At 50.9% G+C, this 21,538-nt stretch overlaps 1 protein-coding gene across 6 annotated transcripts in view; it reads left to right on the top strand.

The window, feature by feature from the left end:
* The window catches only part of RNF213 (ring finger protein 213), a 116,060-nt gene that overhangs the window by 15,921 nt on the left and 78,601 nt on the right, over positions 1–21,538 (top strand). For 5 of the 6 annotated variants that reach the window (XM_035301997.3, XM_078374863.1, XM_035301995.3 and 2 more), the window contains 11 exons: positions 8,078–8,626; positions 8,886–8,993; positions 9,885–10,066; positions 10,951–11,109; positions 11,944–12,149; positions 12,761–13,044; positions 13,590–13,846; positions 16,663–16,860; positions 18,473–18,695; positions 19,653–19,708; positions 21,305–21,458. In XM_035301997.3, coding sequence (XP_035157888.3) covers positions 8,078–8,626; positions 8,886–8,993; positions 9,885–10,066; positions 10,951–11,109; positions 11,944–12,149; positions 12,761–13,044; positions 13,590–13,846; positions 16,663–16,860; positions 18,473–18,695; positions 19,653–19,708; positions 21,305–21,458 — 2,376 coding nt within the window. The remainder of the gene's footprint in view (positions 1–8,077; positions 8,627–8,885; positions 8,994–9,884; positions 10,067–10,950; positions 11,110–11,943; positions 12,150–12,760; positions 13,045–13,589; positions 13,847–16,662; positions 16,861–18,472; positions 18,696–19,652; positions 19,709–21,304; positions 21,459–21,538) is intronic. The other variant, XM_054256576.2, reaches the window with a different exon arrangement.

Consider the following 21,538-nt stretch of genomic DNA (forward strand, 5'->3'; position numbering starts at 1 on the left):
TTTTGGTAGAGGCAGGGTTCTACCATGTTGGCCAGGCTGGCCTCAAACTCCTGGCCTCAAATAATCCACCCACCTCGGCCTCCCAGAGTGCTGTGATTACAGGCGTGAGCCACTGTGCCTAGCCAAAATCCTGACTTTTTCTATAACATTTAGGTGTATTATAGGATTCACTAATAATATAAAAAATGAAACTAACACATGTAATAAAAGGACTTTTGCTTTTGAGGAAAAGCAAAGGAGTTTCATACATTGAAGAGTGATGCTTGTGAAGTTGATTACCTTTTTTTTTTGAGACAGAGTTTCACTCTTGTTACCCAGGCTGGAGTGCAATGGCATGATCTCGGCTCACCTCAACCTCCGCCTCCTGGGTTCAAGCAATTCTCCTGCCTCAGCCTCCTGAGTAGCTGGGATTACAGGCACGCACCACCATGCCCAGCAAATTTTTGTATTTTTTGTAGAGATGGGGTTTCACCATGTTGACCAGGATGGTCTCGATCTCTTGACCTCATGATCCACCCGCCTCAGCCTCCCAAAGTGCTGGGATTATAGGCGTGAGCCACCGTGCCCGGCCTGATTCCTTTTTTATAGAGTAAAAAATCAATGGGCTCTTCCACCTTCCCCACGCTGCTGCCTGCCTCCCCACAACCCCCCATGAGACGGTCATGTGTGCATTGAACAGTGATTTCCGGGGCTTCCGCCACCTGCAAGCAGCCCTAGGTCTCAGGTGTAGGCAGAAGCCTTTGAGCCAGGTGTGCTCTTTCCTCTGTGGGCGGGGGCTTGGCCGTGAGCCCGCTTCTGCAGCACTTGGGAAATGCAGGCAGCATCTACACGAGCTGGATTTACCATACCTGAGGCACAGTGCGGGTGGAGAGCTCATTCACAATAGCAACAAAAATGTGAGAACCAATTTGTGAAATAAAGATATGATTTATAGGACATGTGAGGACAAAGCTCTGGGGCTCTGCAGATGATAAAGTCCATGGAGAGGTGGGCCCTTCCCCAGAGAGAATGTGGGAGGTTTAGTACTTCGCAGGTGTCTGCTCTCACCCAGAGTGATGTGTTAACTAACCAACTAATTCATGTATAACAGTAGTATAGCTCTGAATGTGTTTGATGGTTTTGGTTTTGTTTTATTTTGAGACAGGGTCTTGCTCTATGTCCCAGGCTGGAGTGCAGTGGCAAAATCATAGTTCACTGCAGCCTTGACTTCCTGGGCTCAAGCAATCCTCCTGCCTCAGCCTCCCGAGTAGCTGGGATTACAGGTGTGCACTACTGTTGGAAATAGATGCTGGGTACTGCAAAGAAAAACCAGCACTGAGACGAAGCATCTTTCAGCAATGCAATTTTTACTTACTGGACTGCAGGAAGGGTACCCTCACTAGCCATCCTGCCATGAGAGTACATTGAACAAAGGAAAACACACACATTTATCCCTTACGCATTTGGGATCGTCCTCACTGCTGTGTCTGAGCTCCATTGGTTGGAGCCAGACCTCACCATTTAAACTAAAACCCGATGGCTAATAACTTAAAACTTTTCTAAACAGGTAAAAGCAATGGAGAGCTGGGACATGCCTGTGAGCACATCCAGCACAGATATCTTGGTTAAAGTACAAGGATGTAGAATGTACTACATGCCTGTAAGCACGGCATATCTAACAGCTACATGGGATAGGGCTTAACAAAGTTATTAGCACACTTATTCTTTAACAAGAAAGGTAACTTTAAAGAGGAACTTTTTTACTTCTCACAACTACCATGCCCAGTGAATTCTTTAAATTTTTGCTAGAGATGGGGTCTTGCTATGTTACCCAGGCTGGTCTCAAACTCCTGGCGCAAGTGATTCTCCCGCCCTAGCCTCCCAATGTACTGGGATTACAGGCATAAACTACCGCACCTAGCCTGGTTTTGTATTTTTGGAACTTGACAGAAAGATTTTAAACTATACATTGGTGAGATTACTTAACGGATGTGAGAGGGAAGAAAAATGGATGGGAGATTTATAGTAAAGCTGTAAACGTACATGGATGGAAAGATTCCCACGGAGTAACAGAGAGGCGTGACCTGGGGGTGTGTGCCAAGCTTCAGACGTGAGCTCCATGGCACCGCATGTGTTGGTCAGGGTGTACACCGGGTGTGGAACACGGGGCGTCTGAATCGTGGGCTCAGCATTGGGGTAGAACAGCATAGACTCCCATCTTGTACTCACCCTGAAATACACAGTGGATCCTTGGTGCCCACAGGGTATTGGTTCCATTAAAGCACGAAGGGCCGAGAAACAAACCTCTCGAACACCAAACTGGGAAGGAAGTGGTGAATTATTTGGCCGGGGGCTGCTGTGGTGGGTCTGGATGCCCCAAATAGCCAAGCCCCCGAACAAAGAAAATCCCTGCCCTTATAAAGGCTTACCCTCTAGAAATTGCACGCAGAGGGTCTTGGACTTACAGCTCCAGAAATTACATATGAAAAGGTCTTGGTCCATGGAGTAGCCGTGGGGTAGGTGACTTAGATGGGGGTGTGATTGTGTTTAAGTAAAATCAGTGCCTTCCCGAAAGATTCCTGCATAGCATGCCTGTGATCTACAGGAGGGCGCTTAAACATGGCACCCGGTCTGCCAGCCTTTACTTCTATTGAAATGCAGTGTGGAAGTTAAGGGGGAGGTGGTCTTTGATGCTTAGGTCTCCTTCGTCACCAGGACCCCGGAGGACACCAAAATCCAAGGATGTCCAGTCCCAGATATGAAACAGTGTGGCATCTGCACATAACCCACGAGCATCCCCCATGCACTTTATTTTTTATTTTTATTTATTTCGAGATGGATTCTTCCTCTGTTGCCCAGGCTGGAGTGCAGTAGCATGATCTTGGCTCCCTGCAACCTCTGCCTCCCAGGTTCAAGTGAGTCTCCTGCCTCAGCCTCCCAAGTAGCTGGGATTACAGGCATGTGCCATCATGCCCGGCTAATGTTTATATTTTTGGTAGAGACGGAGTTTCACCATGTTGGCCAGGCTGGTCTCAAACTCCTGACCTCAAGGGATCTGCCCACCTTGGCCTCCCAAAGTGCTGGGATTACAGGTGTGAGCCACCGCGCCCAGCCGCCTACACCCTGCACTTTAATTCATCTCTAGATTCCTTACAACACCGAATATGACATCCATGCTGTGTAAACCGTGGATACGTGGTATTGTTTTCCCTTGTGTTCTTTCTAACTGTCTCTTTTTTTTTGTTTTCTTCCCCAATACTTTCTGCCTGTGGTTGGTTGAATCTGTGGGTGTGGAGAGCTGACTGTATACCAGCTTTATTCAATATTTTATTTTTATTTTTAATTTTATTATTATTTTTGAGGCAGAGTCTCGCTCTGTCACCCAGGCTGGAGCGCAGTGGCGCAGTCTCAGCTCTCTGCTCTGCCTCCCAGGTTCAAGCGATTCTCCTGCCTCAGGCTCTAGAGTCTCATAGGGTTTCACCATGTTGGCCAGGCTTGTCTCGAACTCCTGACCTCAGGTGATTCACCTGCCTCGGCCTCTCAAAGTGCTGGAATTACAGGTGTGAGCCACTGCGCCTGGCCTGATTCAATGTGTAATGTAAAACAGCACCCTAAAAGCTATAGAAAATATAGAGGGATAGTTATAAAGTTATGTAAATAGTTCTAAGCCTCACCCCTTAAATTACAAATACCACTATGGTTATGTAGTTAGAGGTTCTGGGTCAAAGACCATGAAACTGTTCAATGGCAAAGCAGAGCCAGGAGGCCCTGGCAGCACTCATTGAGATGTAAGTGGTCTGTCAGGGCCAGTCGGCTGTTCATACAGGAAGAGCTGAGGGCGGTGAGCCTGGGGCTGCCCCTCCGAGGCCTCAGCCCTGCAGGTGCGATGATGTCAGATGGCCAGTTTCATTTCTATTGATAAGAGGGTCTGGGCTGGCGGCTTGAAGGCAGTGGTCTTCCAGGAACTGGGTCATGGTCCCTCCAAGGGTCTCTCTTGCAGTTGTCCCTGCATTTACTGTTGTCTTTCCACAGCCCCGTGTGGTGGGCAGAGGGGGTGAGGTCAGCCCTGGCCCCTGCCTCCAGCCTCCCCAGGCTCTGCCCACCGACCTCTGTGTGCTTCGGCTGCTGCTGTTTCTTGCGGCTGGCCACTCCCCTCCTGCAAGGCAGGCCCCAGGGAGGGCTACTGGCAGCTGTTCTAAGGTCTGAACCCTTTGCTACATCGAGGAAATAAGCGGCAGGGGCCTGATTCTTCCATGCCGGCGGGAGTGGGGTGGGGGTGGTCAGGAGCCTGCCTTAGTGGGGTCCTCTTGTTCCAGGCTGTGACTCAGCAGTCTAGAGCCTAAGGATTCTCTGTCTGTTCCTGCCAGAGCCTGATTTTGTCATCGAAGCTGTTAGAGCATCCATGACCGTGGCTTAGTTTCAGCTTTCATAATTAGGAAATAATTTGAGGTTTGATGACTTTAACCATTAGAAATCTTTGCATTATGACTGGGTGCAGTGGCTCATGCCTGTGATCCCAGCACTTTGGTAGGCTGAGGCGGGTGGATCACCTGAGGTCAGGAGTTCAAGACTAGCCTGGCCAACATGGTGAAACCCCATCTATACTAAAAATACAAAAATGACAGCCGGGCACAGTGGCTCACGTCTGTAATCCCAGCACTTTGGGAGGCGGAGGCAGGTGGATCACAAGGTCAGGAGTTTGAGACCAGCCTGACCAACATGGTGAAACCCATCTCTACAAAAAAAAAAAAAATTAGCCAAGTATGGTGGTAGGTGCCTGTAATCCTGCTACTCGGAAGGCTGAGGCAGGAGAATCACTTGAACCTGGGAGGCAGAGGTTGCAATGAGCCGATATTGCTATTGCACCATTGAACTCCACCCTGGGCAACAAGAGCAAAACTCCATCTCAAAAAAAAAAAAAAAAATCTTTGAATTGCAAATAATGGAAAGCCCAGCTCTACCTGGCTAATCCGATCTTGGGAGTCTATTAGGAACTGGGCTGCAGGGGAGGCTTGGTGCAGGGGTCTCCGCCCTGTCTGCACTGCCTTCCTGATGTGGCTCCCCCATACCAAGCCTCCCACCAGCTGTCTCCCGTCACTCCCTTGTGCCACACAGTGGCTTCCCTGCGATCCACCTTCCACTGTGTCATTCAGGGGACAGCGGGCGCCTCCTCTGGTGATTGATTCCTCCAGAGAGAGGAGGCATTTCCTCAAATCTCATTGGCTCTGATTGGCTCACGTGCCAATCCCCTAGGGGCTCTCTGTGGCCAGGATGATATTAGTCAGTGATTGACATCAGCCCACGCTCAAGAGCTGCCTCTGGGGCTGGAGTAGAGGTGATTCTACTCAAATCACGTGGCCAAGAACAGGGAGACCCAGGGGACCATTCCCCAGGATGCACTGTCACCAGATGGCCACAAACACCTGCTGTGTGTGGACAATGACTGTGGCCACAGCAGCACCGATGGGCGCCTTGCGTGTGCCAGGCAGCGTCTTACTACCCTCGGTGTGCTTTGTCCCATTTGGTCACCCTCAGTGGCCCTCTGATGTGGGGACATCGTCTGTCTCCACTTTAAAGATAACAGGGAGACGAAGCCCACAGTGGCCCAGTGACCCACCTGAGGTTGCCCATCCCGTACGGCATGGGGTGAGCTGGATGGGAACTCAGCAGGCCCTCCAAACCCAGCCTAGATGCTACTGCATGGCAGCCTCAGAGACAGGAGGCAGCTGGCAAGGCAGAGATGGTGTCATCGTCTCTCCAAGGCTAGGCTGTCTTCAGGGTTCAGACCCCACCTGCTAGGCCTCCCAAGCACAGTGAAGGGTCGTGCAGCACCTGCCTGTTTCTTGATGGCCTCTTGCTTCCCCCTCTCAGCAGGTCCCCTGGCAGCTGACCAGCCTGTCATTCATAGGCTGCCACTTGTCCTGATGAGCTACTCACCAGGGTTGGGCCCCAGCCCCAGCCCCAGCCCCAGACTCTTCTGCAGTTGCTTCCCATTTTTTTTTTTTCAAAGACAGAGTCTTGCTCTGTTGCCCAGGCTGCAGTGCAGTGGTGCAATATCGGCTCACTGCAACCTCCGCCTCCCAGGTTCAAGTGATTCTCCTGGCTCAGCCTCCTGAGTAGCTGACATTACAGGTGCCCATCACACCCAGTTAATTTTTTGTATTTTTAGTAGAGATGGGGATTTCACCATGTTGGCCAGGCTGGACTTGAACTCCTGACCTCCAGTGATCTGCCTGCCTCAGCCCCTCCGAAGTGCTGGGAGTACAGGTGTGAGCCACCTCGCCTGGTCAATTTTAATTTTTTTGGAGATGGAGTCTCACTCTGTTGCCCAGGCTGGAGTGCAGCTGCGAGATCTCAGGGAAGCCCTGTTTTAGAGTCAGCCTGTGCTAGGAGTATGTCTCCCTGACCGCACCCAAATGCATCAATGTGCCATTTCAGGGTGGTGATTGCTCCCAGGGACGGGACCAGGTGCTCTCAGCTGTGTGGTGGGTTGGTGGCCTAGGGCCAGCGTCAGGGATCAGGCTGAGCAGCTGGAGCCAAGCTGTGGCCTGGGGAGATGTTATGGGTCAGGAGATGGGGGGTGGGGGATGGGAGATGGGGGATCGGGGGTGGGGGGGCTTCCTGTGCTTTGTGTACTCTGAGCATGGGTTTCCTCTGAATTTAAAAAGGTGGAGAAAATTGGAATTTCTGTCCCTGGTTCTGGAAGGAAGCATGGCCATGTGTGCTAGGGAAGGGCTTGCAGTGTCCGCCTGGCCTCTTGTCTGGCTGCAGCCTCTTTGTGCCCCGGGCAGGTGTAATGCAGCCTCCTCCTGGGGCCACACAGGGACCGTCCGTCAGCCGAGGGGCTCATGAAGTGGCAGCGACAGGACCCTGTGGTGCATCCTCGTCCCCTTGCTGCCAGTTGCTGGGGAGAGGCAGGGTTAGCCCCCAGGAGGGCTGCGCTTCTGTGTGTGCAGGTCTTCCTGGGTATGGGGTGCAGGCTCACACCTCCTGCCTGGTGGTTCCGGGCCTCATCACACACCACCAGGTTTCAAGGGATCGGCAAATCAGATTCCTGAAGTGACCCGATCAGGACGCACCCTGAGCACTGTCCCCTGGGAGGCAGGGGCCCGATCCCTGTGGGGGTCCCAGGGTCCCGGCAGCCTCTTTCCACCAGCTGTCGTCATGGTTCCCAAAGTGGGGACCATGCCCTTGAACCTGGATGTGCCTTCGAGCCTGGCTGTGCCTGCTGAGGGCACGGGGTGAGCTCCTGCTCAGTTTTCAGTCTCACCCTTCTCATTTCAAATTTCGTGTACGAAATCTTTTCATAGAGGTGCATAAAACGTGGAAAGCCTGTGTGTGCTTTCTAATGCTCAAAACCGGACTGGGCACGGCGGCTCAAACCTGTAATCCCACACTTTGGGAGGCCAAGTTGGGAGGATTGCTTGCACCTAGGAGTTGGAGACCAGCCTGAGCAACATAGTGAGACTCTTATCTCTACAAAACACTTTTTTAAAACCAGCTGGGCATGGTGGTTCATGCCTGTAATCCAAGGACTTTGGGAGGCCGAGGTGGGCAGATCACTTGAGCCCAAGAGTTCAAACTCAGCTTGGGCAACATGGTGGAACCCCGTTTATCCAAAAAACAAAAAATTGGCTGGGTACAGTGGTGCTCACCTGTAGTCTCAGCTTCTCAGGAGGCTGAGGTGGGAGGATCACTTGAGCCCAGGAGGTAGAGGCTGCAGTGAGCTGTGATTGCACCACTGCACCCCAGCCTGGCGACAGAGGAAGACCTTGTCTCAAAAAATGAAAATAAAAAAAATAAAAATCCATCTCAGTGGATGTCCAGTAAGCATTGAGCCTGTGTGAGGGTCTCAGCCTGGCCGTGACCATGCTGAGTGTGGCCAGTGCTTCAAGGCCACTTGCCCCTGACCCTGCCCACCCCCCACTCTGTCTTCTTAATTTCATTCTTCCCAAGAACTTGCAGATTTAACAGATGCTAGGCACTTTGGTTGAGCCAAGCTTGATGTAGTTGAGAAATGAAAGAGAAAGCTGGGGAGAAACATGGGGTATTTATTAGATTTCTAATAAATAAAGTGAGTGTCTCTTTTTCTGTTTAGAGCAAAAAGAAGAAGAGGAAGAAGAAAAATCATCCAAACGACTCCGCTTCCTCAGAGCTGGCTTCCTTGCCCCCGTCTCCTGCCAGCCCCTGTCATCTGACTTTGCTTTCAAACCTGGGGCCTCAGGACACAGCCCTGCCCCACAGCCAAGCCCAGCAGAGTGGCTCGACTGGCCAGCCCAGCCAGCCCCCAGGAACAGGCAGCATGCCACTGGAGAGCAATGGCTCCTATGTGCCTACCGAGGTTGGTGACAGCACCCTGCAGGCTCAGGCTTCAGGAGAGGCAGGAGCAGCCACGGGAGGCAGGACTCAGAGCAGCCCCCAGCCTCAGGACCACACGGAAGGGGAGGACCAGGACGCCTCCATCTCCTCTGGGGGCAGAGGCCTTTCCGAGGAGGGGGCTGGTCCCCCCACCTCTGCTGGTGAAGGCCATTCTGGGACTGAAGATGCCACCCAGGAGCTCCTGTTGCCTGAGTCCAAAGTGGGCAGCTCTCAGCCCAGGACAGAACCGCAGACCACCAGGCAGCACACAGGGGCCCCAGCCTCTGGGGTGAGTCATCCAGGAGGGATGGCCGGGGGTGGCACTGAGCCCTTGGCACCTGGGCTCTGCTGTGAGATGCCGGTGTCGCTTTCCTGCCAGGGAGGGTGTCCTCTGGGCCCCGCTCCCTCAGTGGGAGTGGGATGGCTGCCCCGCCACCGGGGTGCCAGCCTACCCCATCCCTCAGCTTGTGGCAGATGACTGAAACCATTGAGTCGGAGTCGCCCTGGCCCATTTTGTCATCTTGGCTCTGGTGTTTGGGGTCTTTCAGGAAGGTGATGCGGCAGCTGAGCCAGCCAATGCGGTTGAAGGGGCTGGAAAGAGCCAGATGACAAAGCAGCTGTCAGCGACCACTCCTGCTTTCGAAACACGCCGCCAGGTCCGTGTCTCCTTCCTGCCTGCCGGTTCCAGGAGGCCCTTGTCCTGCCCCCACAGCTGCCCCTCTTTCATTTAATTATTCTGTGGATATTTAAGTGCCAGGGATACAGCCATGATCCAGACAAAGCCCTGGCTTTCAGGGTGCTCACATTCTAGAGGACAGAGAGGCAGGAAACTGAATTTGGCAGTGAGAAGGCGTTGTGGGGGGAGGGCACTGGGGTGGGCTCCAAGGGAACGTGACTCCCACGGCCTGCGTGGCTGGGTAAGGCCTCCCTGGGGAGTGGTGAGGGGTGAGCCATGGAGGTGTCTAAGATGTGTCACAGAAGGTCATGTGCAGATGCCCTGGGGTAGCCTGTTCCCAGACCAACAGGGATGCTAGTGCCCTCAGGAGGAGTTGGGAAAGGAGAAGCCACCAATGAGGATGGAGAGCGGGGTCCCTGGGGGCTGCGGTCAGTGCCCCAGTGGCACTGGAAGGTCCCGAATAGGGAAGGGTCATGGCCATTCTGTCTGCTGTGAGAAGCGTCTGCTGTAGGGGCCTATGTGGAGGCTGGGCCGGGTGCAGTGGCTCACGCCTATAATCCCAGCACTTTGGGGAGGCTGAGGCGGGCGGATCACCTGAGATCAGGAGTTTCAGACAGCCTGGCCAACATGGTGAAACCCCATCTCTACTAAAAATACAAAAATTACCTGGGCATAGTGGCGTGTGTCTGTAATCCCAGTTACATGGGAGGCTGAGGCAGGAGAATCAATTGAGTCTGTGGAGGTTGCAGTGAGCTAAGATTGCACCACTACACTCCAGCCTGGGCAAAAAAAAGCAAGACTCTTGTCTCAAAAAAAAGGAAGAACATGCGGAGGCTGGCTGTGAAGGTCAGGGTCTGGTTCCTTGTTCCAGGAAACTGAGACCAAGACCAAGACCAAGGATGAGAAGGCTGCTGCTGGAGAAAAAGTCGGTAGAAACGAGCGAGGGGAGCCTGAAGACCCTAAGAAGCCGGAGGGGAAGATCGGAAGTGCAGTTGCCAGGAAAAAGGAGGAGCAAAAAAAACAGAAAGCGGGTGTCCAGGAAGTGAAGCCGAGGTAGGGGTGCCCCCTCAGGAGACCCTGCTTGAGAGCCTGGGCATACCCCTCCCTGCTCAGCTTCCAGGGTATACCTAGGCTACCCTTCTAGTCAGCTGCTTTGGCAGGTTCAACTTTGGGGTAAGGGAACTGCTTAGGAGGTGGGTGCGACTGGGCACCTGTGCCAGTTCCATGCTTCCTAATAGCCCGTGGGGTCCCGGAGTCAGCGTGGGCCATTGGGAACCCAGGAGAGGGGCTATTCTGGCCCAGATACCTGCTGGTGCCTCCCAGCACTTCAGAGATGGGCAGGGACTGGCCACCTCTTCTTCCTCCATTTTGGAGGCAGGGAAGAGAGGGTCACACAGTAGGCAGTGTGTCTGAGATGTGGACATGCTTGCCTTTTTGTTAGGGTGTGATAGTGCATATTATGAACACAAGGACCAGGTGTGTGTGCATTTGCGTGTGTGCATGTGTGTGCATGTGCGTGCATGTGTGCATTTGTATGCACGTGCATGTCTGAATGTGTGTGCACGCGCGTGTGCATTTGTGCGTGCGTGTGAAAGTGCGTATTTGTGTGTGTGCGCGCGCATGTACATGTGTGCGCGCATGTGTGCCCGTGTACATGTGCACGTGTGCAAGTGTGTGCACGTGTGTGCATGTATGTGCACATGCATGGGTGTGTGCATATGTGCATGTGGTCATGCATGTGTGCATGCGTGCATGAGTGTGCATGTGCATGCCTGTGTGTGGGCATGTAAGCGTGCACGTGCATGTGTGTATGTGTGTGTGTGCATGTGTGTATATGCATGTGTGTTTGTGTTTATGTATGTGTGCATGTGCTTGGATGCACATGGCAGGTGAATAGATCTCATAGGAATCAGGTTTCCGTTTTGGCTTTCCACCAGCACGTTGAGCCCAGGCGGAGGAGTCACCGTGTACTTTCACGCCATCATCTCTAAACATTTCTCATTCAATCCTGACCACCATAAAGTCTTCATCAGAGGGGGAAAAGAACTCGGGGAGCCGGAATGGAACAGGAATGTCTGTGAGCTGCACTGCACCAGGTGAGCATGTCTGCAGGCTCAGAAGGAATCCCTCAGGGAAGGGGTAGGATGCCCAGTTTGTGACACGTATTTTTAAAAAATCTTTTTCTTTTTTGAGATATAGTCTCACTCTGTTGCCCAGGCTGGAGTGCAGTGGTGCAATCTTGGCTCACTGCAACCTCCACCTCCCAGGTTCAAGCGATTCTCCTGCCTCAGCCTCCTGAGTAGCTGGGACTGCAGGCACATGCCACCACGCCCAGCTAATTTTTGTATTTTTAGTAGAAATGGAGTTTCACCATTTTGGCCAAGTTGGTCTCAATCTCCTGACCTCAGGTGATCCACCCACCTTGGCCTCCCTAAATGCTGGGATTACAGGTGTGAGCCACTGCACCCAGCCTTTAAATAATTTTTATCAAGTAAGTCAATGACACTCTTCAGCTTCTGGAAGATGAATATTTGAGGCAGCTCTTCCTGCCCATACATTTCTGTGTCCTATTTCATCATGGACTTTTTTTCTTTAAGTATTCTTTCTTTCTTTATTATAAATTTCTTCTTTCTTTTTAGAGAGGGGATCTTGCTACATTGCCCAGGCTGTAGTGCAGTGGTGGGATCATAGCTCAATGCAGCCTTGACCTCCTGGACTCAAGCAGTCCTCCCTTCTCAGCCTCCCATGGTGTTGGTTCAGGCGTGGGCCACTGAACCTAGCCTTGCCATAGTTTTTTTTTTTTCTTGTTCTAGAAGCCTCCTCTTGGTCAGCATCAGTTTATAGCTTTGCACTCCATGTTGTGTTTGAGAAGAACTGAAATTTCCAGCATAGGAATTTTGGGTAACCCACTGTGTCCTGTTCATTCCCAGAAACTTAAATCATGATGGCGTTCTTGTTGAAGGCAGTGCCGTCATTTCCAAGAAGCACCTGGATAAATATATTCCTTATAAGTATGTCATTTTTAATGACAAGGGCTCTACTGAGTATGAGTTCATCTATAAGCCCCCGCAGAAGGACGGGGAGTACGTCAACCGCTGTCTGTACATAAAATCTTCCCTTCTGTTGGGCTCAGGAGGTAAGTCATGGCAGCAGGCTCTGCTCACACCTCTGGACTGCAGGTGCCAGGCCTGTGGGACTGGATGCGTCTCTCTGGAGAGTGCAGACTTTGCCTAGGCAGTGAGGTCCTCTTTGCTCTGCATTGGCCCCACCCCAGCCATGAGGTTCAGTGGCATTGACTTTGGGTAGTGTCTCTGGTTGGTTAAAGACATGTTGGCCTCTCCTTTGAGCTCAGTGTGACTTACCCACTCACTTGCAGGAGGAAACATGGAAAGGATTGTTTGTTTGTTTGAGATAGAGTCTCGCTCTGTCATTCAGGCTGGAGTGCAGTGGTGTGATCTCTCCTCACTGCGACCTCCACCTCCCAGGGTCAAGCAATTCTCCTGCCACAGCCTCCCGAGTAACTGGGACTACAGGAGTCTGCCACCACACCTTGCTTATTTTTCTATTTTTTTATAGAGATGGGGTTTCACCATGTTGGCCAGGCTGGTCTCGATCTCCTGACCTCAGGTGATCTGCCTACCTCAGCCTCCCAAAGTGCTGGAATCACAGGCGTGAGCCACCGCACCTGGCCGGTCTGCAGGGTTTTGATGGTCTTAGGTACACTCTTGTTCTGTCTGTCCCTCTTAGACTGGCATCAGTACGATGACATAGTTTGTATGAAGCCTCCTGGGAAACTTTGGAAATTAGTGAGCCACTTCACAGACGGGGTGAGGAAGAATGTGGTGAAGGGGAAGCAGATTGCCTCCACGGTCATGCTGGACAGCATCTTCAGCATCCTGCAGACCTGGGACACCATCAATCTGAACAGCTTCTTCACCCAGTTCCAGCAGTTTTACTTTGTCATGCGAGAGCCTATGATTTATGAAGGACATCCGCAGTCGTGGACCGCTTTGCAGTATGGGGAGAAAGAGGTATCAGGCTTGCCACCCGCTGCTCTGCCTTCTGGGCAGGGGCCTCACCTGACTTGTTAGTGGCCAGATGACCCCTTGACTCTATGGGCCAGGATGCAGATGGGAGTGTGTGGAACTTCCTGACCTTTTCTCCTACCACTGCTTCTTGGGATTTCTCTGCCAGCCCCCTTTTCCTCCATTTCCTGGGTGTAATCTGAGCCCCACCCCAGCACTGGTCCTGAGTCCTCCCCTGGCCTTGGAGAGGGAGTGGGAGGAACGTGGGACTGTCCCTCACTGCACCTCCCCACACTGCGGTGCAGCTTGGGCGGCTTTCAGGCCAGCCTGGAGCTGTTTGTGATGTGAAGCTGAGCCCTGCTAAGCCTCAGGGGCCCTGCCTGAGCCCTCATGCCAGGGTGTTGGCTGCACCATGGCTGTTCCTGTGGCTTCCGCAGGTGCGGTGGGGGCACGGATGGGGTCTGTTGGCTCAGCTGTGCTGCGGCAGCTCTGGACAGCTCCAGTGACTTCAAGCCCACGGTTCATGCATCTTCCTTTCCTCCCACCACCAGGTGAAGAAAGACCTGTGGGACTATCTGAAAAAGCAGATGGCACCATTTCTGGACAGAAGTGGGAACTCTTTGCCTGAAGACTGCCCAGTGAGGAGCAAATTGAAAATGGGCCTGATTGTCCTTTTTATAGTGGAAAAGTTTGATTTTTTCTTACCAGAAGACGAGTTGGACACCATGTGTCACCTCCTGGCCTCAGATGCCAGCTCACTGGATGAGCTTCATGATGACCTAGGCCACGTCCTTAGGACAGCTCAGGGGTATTGTTATTATTTTTTGTCAAAATGTTTTTATAGCTATTATAATGATTTTCTCTGATTGCAAAAATAAGTGCTTGACTAGATTGGCTGAAAGCACGCAGGGAGGAAACGAACCCCCTGATTTTACCACTCACTGTACTCGCTTCAGTAGCTTTCCTAGCATCTGTCTTATTTGTAATTTTATGATATTCCGTCTTCTTTGAATATCCTGCTTTTTTATTGTTGTTGTTCAGATGGCGTCTCACTCTGTGGACCGGGCTGGAGTGCAGTGGCGCAATCTCAGCTCACTGCAGCTTCCGCCTCTCAGGTTTAGGCAATTCTCCTGCTTCAGCCCCCTCAGTAGCAGGGACTACAGGCACACGCCACCACCCCCGGCTAATTTTTGTATTTTTAGTAGAAATGGGTTTTTTTGCTCTTTTGGCCAGGCTGGTCTTGAACTCCTGACCTCAAGTGATCTGCCTGCCTCGGCCTCCCTACGTGCTGGGATGGCAGGCATGAGCCACCGAGCCAGGTCTGAATTCCCTGCTTTTTAAAGCTTCATGTCATATCATGAACAGACTGTGTGTGTGCGTATCTGGGAGGTCGTGGATCACCTGAGGCGGCTGCATCACCTGAGGTCATCCACTCAAGGACATCTGCAGAAGCAGTGTGATGTTCTCTCCATGCCCCTGCTTGTGCTGTGTCTAGTTCAGAAAATACAGTGTGACTGTCCTGGGCCTGAAAGGTTTGGTGCTGAGAAGGCGATGGCCTTTGACTGGGCGGGAAGACCTGCTTAGAACCCAGTGAGCTCTGATGGGCACGATCTCCCAGCATTCGCTCTGTGTGTGTTGATTTTTTGTTTGTTTGTTTTTTTAAGACAGAGTCTTGCTCTGTCACCCAAGCTGGAGTGCAGTGGCATGATCTCAGCTCACTGCAACCTCCACCTCTTGGATTTAAGCAACTCTCCTGTCTCAGCCTCCCGAGAAGCTGGGATTATAGGTGTGGGCCACCACGCCCAGCTAATTTTTGTATTTTTAGTAGAGATGGGATTTTACCATGTTGGCCAGGCTGGTCTCAAACTCCTGACCCTGTGATCTGCCCGCCTTGGCCTCCCAAAGTGCTGGGATTACAGTGCGAGCCACCGCACCTGGCCTACGTGCATTGATTTGAACTCAAGAATGACACTAAGTAGCCTTTCCTGATCAGCACATCTTATAATGACATCTGCCTCTCGGTTTTACATATTTATTTATTTGTTGTTTTAAGATAGGGTCTTACTCTGTTCCCCCAGGCTGGAGTGCAGTGGAGTAATCACAGCTCACTGCAGCCTCAACCTCCCAGGCTCAGGTGGTTCTCTCACTGCAGCCTCCTGAGTTGCTAGGACTACAGAGGCACACCACCACTTCCAGCTAGTATTTGTATTTATTGTAGGGACAGGGTTTCACCATGTTGCCACGGTGGTCTTGACTCCTGAGCTGAAGCGATCTGCCCACCTCAGCCCCCCAAGGTGCTGGGATTATAGACATGAGTTACTGTGCCTGGCCTGGTTTTACAAATATAAAACACCCGACTATACGTTGCACATTTTGACAGAGGAGGAATGGTGGCAAGGCAGTGTACAAAGTTAGTTCCAGGGTTTCAAGTATAAGGACTCGTGAATATATTTTGACTGTGGGAGATTCACAGGTGTTCTGTGTAGGCTCACCCCCTACATTTAAAAAGTTGTCTTGGGCTGGGTGCGGTGGTGGCTCACACTTTTGGGAGGCAGGGGCGGGCAGATCACAAGGTCAGGAGATCAAGGACCATCCTGGCCAACATGGTGAAACCCTGTCTCTACTAAAAATACACAAATTAGCTGGGTGTGTTGGTGCACTCCTGTAGTCCCAGCTACTCGGGAGGCAGAGGCTGCAGTGAGCCAAGATTTCGTCACTGCTCTCCAGCCTGGAAGACAGAGCAAGACTCCATCTCAAAAAAAAAAAAAGCTGTTTTGTCCAGGCATTGTGGCTCACACCTGTAATCCCAGCACTTTGGGAGGCCGAGGCGGGAGGATTGCTTGAGACCACGAGGTTGGGATCAGCCTGGGAAACAAAAATTAAAATAAAAAATTTCTCAGGCCAACATGGTGAAACCCCATCTCTCCTAAACATACAAAGAATTAACCAGGCGTGGTGGTATGCACCTGTAGTCCCACTTACTCGGGAGGCTGAAGGAGGAGAATCACTTGAACCCTGGAGGCAGAGGTTGCAATGAGCTGAGATGGTGCAATTGCACTCCAGCCTGGGTGACAGAGCAAGACTTGGTCTCAAAAACAAAAAATTGAGCGGGGTGTGGTGGTGCACCTGTAATTCCAGCCCTGGAGAGGCAGAGCTTGCGTGCTGGCATTATAGGGACACCACCACAGGAGGGTCTCTTGACCCCAAGAGTTCAAGGTTGCAGTGATCCACGATCACACCGCAGCACTGCCTCGATGACAGCGAGATCCTGTCTCTAAGCAATAAGAATATATTTTACAAGCTGCTTTATATTTAGATTTACTGTTGCCAGATGGCCTGCGTTCAAATCCCAGCCCTGAATGGCAGGACCCCGAATTGGCTACTTAGCCAGGACCCTGCACCTGAGATTCCTTCCCTGCCCTGGGAGTTTGTTGTGGGGATTCAGCGAGGGCTTGGCTGGGGCTGAGGGAAGCCATGTGTCCTGTGCTGGTTACTCTGCTCAGGCACGTTGGGGTGCTCCTCCTGCTCTGTATGCATGGTGATTGCTTCCCGTTGGGACGTCAGACTCCCAGGGAGACAACCTCCTGGCCGACAGCTCACTGCGGGATCTTTATTCCCTTCCAGGTGGCATGAGTACCTGATGAAACTGTGCCTGAGGTGCATAGACCGAAGGCGGTGTCTTTGGTTGGGCACCCTGCCTGTCCTACACTGCTATAAGGAGCCGGCTCCACGGCCCAAGGACGCCTGGAGCCAGCCTGAGGATGTCTGGGCTGCCCTGGAAGGAATCCCCTTCTCACAGTGGCGGGAACAAATGCTAGACCCGTAAGTGGTATAGTTGTACTTACCCATGTGAATCTGGGAAGAACGACCCCTGTGCTGTGTGCCCGGAGTCCCGGCGGGCTCTGCAGTGAATCCATCCCTCATTCTAATGACAGAACTAACACACGCCCTTCTAACATTTTAAGACATCAAAACTTTCAAGAATAGGCTGGGCACAGTGGTTTACGCCTATAATTCCAGCACTTTGGGAGGCCAAGGCGGCTGAATCACCTGAGGTCAGGAGTTTGAGACCAGGCTGGCCAACATGGTGAAACCCCATCTCTACTAAAGAAAAAAAAAATTTAGCTGGGCGTGGTGGCACGCACCTATAATCCCAGCTACTCAGGAGGCTGGGACAGGAGAATCCCTTGAACCTGGGATATGGAGGTTGCAGTGTGCTGGGATTGTGCCACTGCACTCCAGCCTGGTTGACAGAGCAAGACTCTGTCTCAGAAAAAAAAAAAAACTATCAAGAATACAAAATGTGCTGGGTACAGTGGCTCATGCCTGTAATCCCAGCACTTTGAGAGGCTAAGGCGGGCGGATCACAAGGTCAGGAGATCGAGACCATCCTGGCTAACATGGTAAAATATCATCTCTACTAAAAATACTAAAAATACAAAAAATTAGCCAGCGTGGTGGCATGCGCCTGTAGTCCCAGCTACTCTGGAGGCTGAGGCAGGAGAATTGCTTAAATCCGGGAGGCGGAGGTTGCAGTGAGCCGAAATCACGCCACTACACTCCAGCCTGGCGACAGAGTGAGCCTCGGTCTAAAAAAAAAAAGTAAAAAATAAAAGAATAAAAAAATGACCTGTAACCCCAGAGATAGCCATTGTTAACATGGCGGCATACATGTTTTTGATCTTTTCCAAATTTGGATTCATGGATGTTTTATGTACGCAGGTGCAAATGACGTGCTTTTATTCTGGCTTACAACCTGCTTTTTCTCTTAACAGTACTTTGTGGACAACTTTTTCTTTTTCTTGTCTTGTCTTTTTTTTTTTTAGGTGGAATCTCACTCTTGTCACCTAGGCTGGAGTGCAGTGGCACGATCTCGGCTCACTGCAACCTCCGCCTCCCAGGTTCAAGGCATTCTCCTGCCTCAGCCTCCCGAGTAGCTGGGATTACAGGCGCACACCACCACACCCAGCTAATTTTTGTATTTTTAGTAGAGATGGGGTTTCACCATGTTGGCCGGGGTAGTCTTGGTCTCTTGACCTTGTGATCTGCCTGCCTCAGCCTCCCAAAGTGCTGGGATTACAGGTGTGAACCACTGCGCCCGGACATTAAGTTAATTCTCAATAAGCTGTTCTGTACTTTTCATTTGATTCACTACGTACTTTTGTTTTCCACATAGCCTTTATTTTATTTTTAAAGTAGAGACAGGGCCTCACTAGGTTTCCTAGGCTGGTTTCGAGCTCCTTGGCTCAAGTGATCCTCCCACCTCTGCCTCCCCAAGTGTTGGGATTACAGGCATGAGCCACTGTGCCCAGTTTCAAGTAGTATTTAAGTCATTTTTGAAATTGGGACTGTTTGGCTCCAGCACTGTTTTCTTCCGTCTTCCCTCCCTGATTTCACTGCTTCTCTTTTCTCTGTCCCGATTCCTGTTATGCAGGAGTTCATTACTTCAGTTGATGGACAGTAAGAGGCATTTGCTGAACGTCGACGAACCTCTCTTCCGGTCCTGGTTTAGTCTGCTCCCTCTGAGTCACCTGGCTCAGTATATGGAGAACTTCATTGAGCACTTGAGGCCTTTTCCTGCTCATGTCCTGGACTGCTTTCTGGGGACTTACTACCGGCTACAGGGACTTGAGGAAATCTCCTACCTGAATCGGGAGGTTTGTGTCTGAAGGTCCTGGCTTAGCAAAAGCAGACTGGATAGTAACACAGAGAGATTAGGGTTCTTTTTCACAATAAACAGACAGTCCAGAGAGCCGTGACTGCTCATCACTTGTTAGGGATAAACCTGATTTCCTTGAGCTTCTTCTGTTTCGGTAAACAGCATTCAAGGAAAGAGTAACCTTTGTTGATTGTGATTGTGCAAGGTGGGATGAGAAGGATTCATTCATGTGACGAGCTTCATCGTTGCCATTGTTCCTTTTGTAATGGTTACTGCCAAGTTTAAAATGAGGAAACTGAGGCCAGTATAAGAACAATCAGATGCCAGTTTATTTATCTCCCAGGCGAGGTTCTGTGGTCCTAAAGAAAGGGGGCCAGAGAAGTCACGCTTGACTTTTCAGGGCAGGGGTTTTATGGGGGTTAGAGGGGGGCTGGCCTAGGATGCATGGGGTGGGCTGCCATTGGGTAAGGCTTGGCGGGATTTCTTCATTTTTCACGGGTTCAGCTGTATAGTTTAGTGCTGAGAGTGCACGGTTTAGTGCTGAGGTTCAAATGCATAGCTTGGTGCTGAGAGTGCATAGTCTAGTGCTGGATATAGACCTGGGGGCAGAATGCAGAAGTGGGCGAGGGGAGCCCGCATGGAGGAGCCAGATGCTGAGTAATGTCTTCTGCCTGATAAGCAATTATCAGGCATAGAGAGGGGTGGGCGTTGTTCATCCGGCTCTTAGCAAGGCTATCGGCCTTACACCTTTCATATTTCTTGGGTGGAAAAAATGATATGAGTGTAAATCCTGAGTTTTGTCTGTGAGATAGGTAAGATTGGCATCTGAGCGCCTTCAAGTTTGTTTGTAGGAAGGAAAACATGGATGCTGAATTTTTTTCAGCTCTGATTCAGCAATGCCAGTGGCATCATGGTTATGCCTTCTGTCCTGTTTGTCTTTTCTTCACTGCCTTAGGATGTTCTGGGCATTTTAAAAATGCTGTTGCACCTCTTGGACGCTTCCCAGGACAAGTAAGTGGAAAGCGGAATGCAGTCTCTCCCTCACATCGGCCCCGGGGGCTTCCTGTGACCCCCACAGTTGGCAGTGCCCCACAGCTGCTGTCGAAATAGCAAGGTCATAAATTACTATGTGGCCCACTGCTCTTCACAAGTTATTAATGTAGTTGTCTGATTCGTTTGTTTGTTTGTTTTTGTTTTTTGAGACACTGTCACCCGGGCTGGACTGCAGTGATGGGATCTTGGCTCACTGCAACCTCCACCTCCCTGTTCAAGCGATCCTTCTGACTCAGCCTCCTAAGTAGCTAGCATTACAGGTGCCTACCACCACACTGGCTAATTTTTTTGTTTTTGTTTTTGAGACAGCATTTTGATCTTGTTGCCCAGGCTGGAGTGCAGTGGTGTGACCTCGGCTCACTGTAACCTCTGCCTCCCAGGTTCAAGCGATTCTCCTGCCTCAGCCTTACAAGTAGCTGGGATTACAGGCACCCACCATGCCCAGCTCGTTTTGTGTTTTTAGTAGAGATGGGGTTTCTCCATGTTCGTCAGGCTGGTCTTGAACTCATGACCTCATGATCTGCCCACCTCAGCCTCCCAAAGTGCTGAGATTATGGCTGTGAGCTTCCGAGCCCAGCTGTCTTTTGTTTGTTTGTTTTTTGTTGTTGTTTTTAAGGGGAAATAATAGATATCAGCTGCTATGATTTGGGTTTCTCTCCCTCTGGTCTTTTTTACTGTATATTTTCCCCCTTGTAAATGGTCATGATACTGCATATGCATGGTGGGCGTTCTGCATTTTTTAACACTTAGTTTAAGATAAAAATCAAAGGTTGCTTTATATAATTATCTGAAACCATTTGCTCCTGCAAATTTGTGTGACCTCCGATACCCTGAGGGGCCAGCAGAGAGAATGCAGAACCACTGAAATGTGCCATTGAGGGATGGGATGTGTGTTTTCTGATCGCCTGGGGCATTTCCAGTCCTTGCTTTCTCCACATCCCTGCTGATGTTGATCCAGCACCTGTGACTTCAGGATTCCCCCACTGCCCCCCCACCCCCCACCACTGTGTGTCACAGCCTCAGCCCAGGGAGTCCTTTATCACACTGCCTTCCCAGCCCCATCCTACCAACTTTTCTTCTGTGTGCCTCCTAATTCTCCTTCCATGTCCCTGCTTTGTCCATATGTCCCTCAGAAAACTCAAAACCCATCTCAACAGCGCTGGAGCCAATTCCACACTGGCTGCATGCTCTTCTATTTCTTTTTCTTCCTCATGCCTTTATGTTTCTTTCTGAATGTTTTTTCAAATTTATGTCATGTTTTAATGTCTAGTAATAAACATCCCTTGCTTTTCACATCCCGGAGTGCAGAGGAGGGTTTGGGCTTGCTTTGCTAGAATAGTTCAGACTAGAGGCAAAACTCGAGGACCTCGCCTCCTTGTTGTCTTAGCCAGGAGGTCAGGAGTGATTGAGATTTTCCAGATGTTAACTTAGATAAGGTGAAACAAACGCCTTCTTGGTAGTTATTGTAAAGGAAGGGGTTGGTCATCGATAGTAGTTACCCTTTTCTGGCTTCTAAATCCTTGCCGGGATTTCTCTGAACTCTTTGTGGGGCAGGATTTCCAAGGAGGCCTTGTTACCCTCCTACCTGACTGTGTGCCTGAAACTCCATGAAGCTGTCTGCAGCATTATAAAGACACCGAAGTTTTACGAGCTGCTGGCCTTATCTGCTGAGATTGTCTGCAGGATGATTATAGTTCTACCTCTGCTGGTAAGTGGAGTCAACACACAAAGTTGTGTTGTCTATCACACCCAGGATAGGAGTGGGATTTCAAGCAGCCTCAGTTTGGA

Source organism: Callithrix jacchus, chromosome 5 (assembly GCF_049354715.1).
Source record: "Callithrix jacchus isolate 240 chromosome 5, calJac240_pri, whole genome shotgun sequence".
Classification (NCBI taxonomy): Eukaryota; Metazoa; Chordata; class Mammalia; order Primates; family Cebidae; genus Callithrix; species Callithrix jacchus.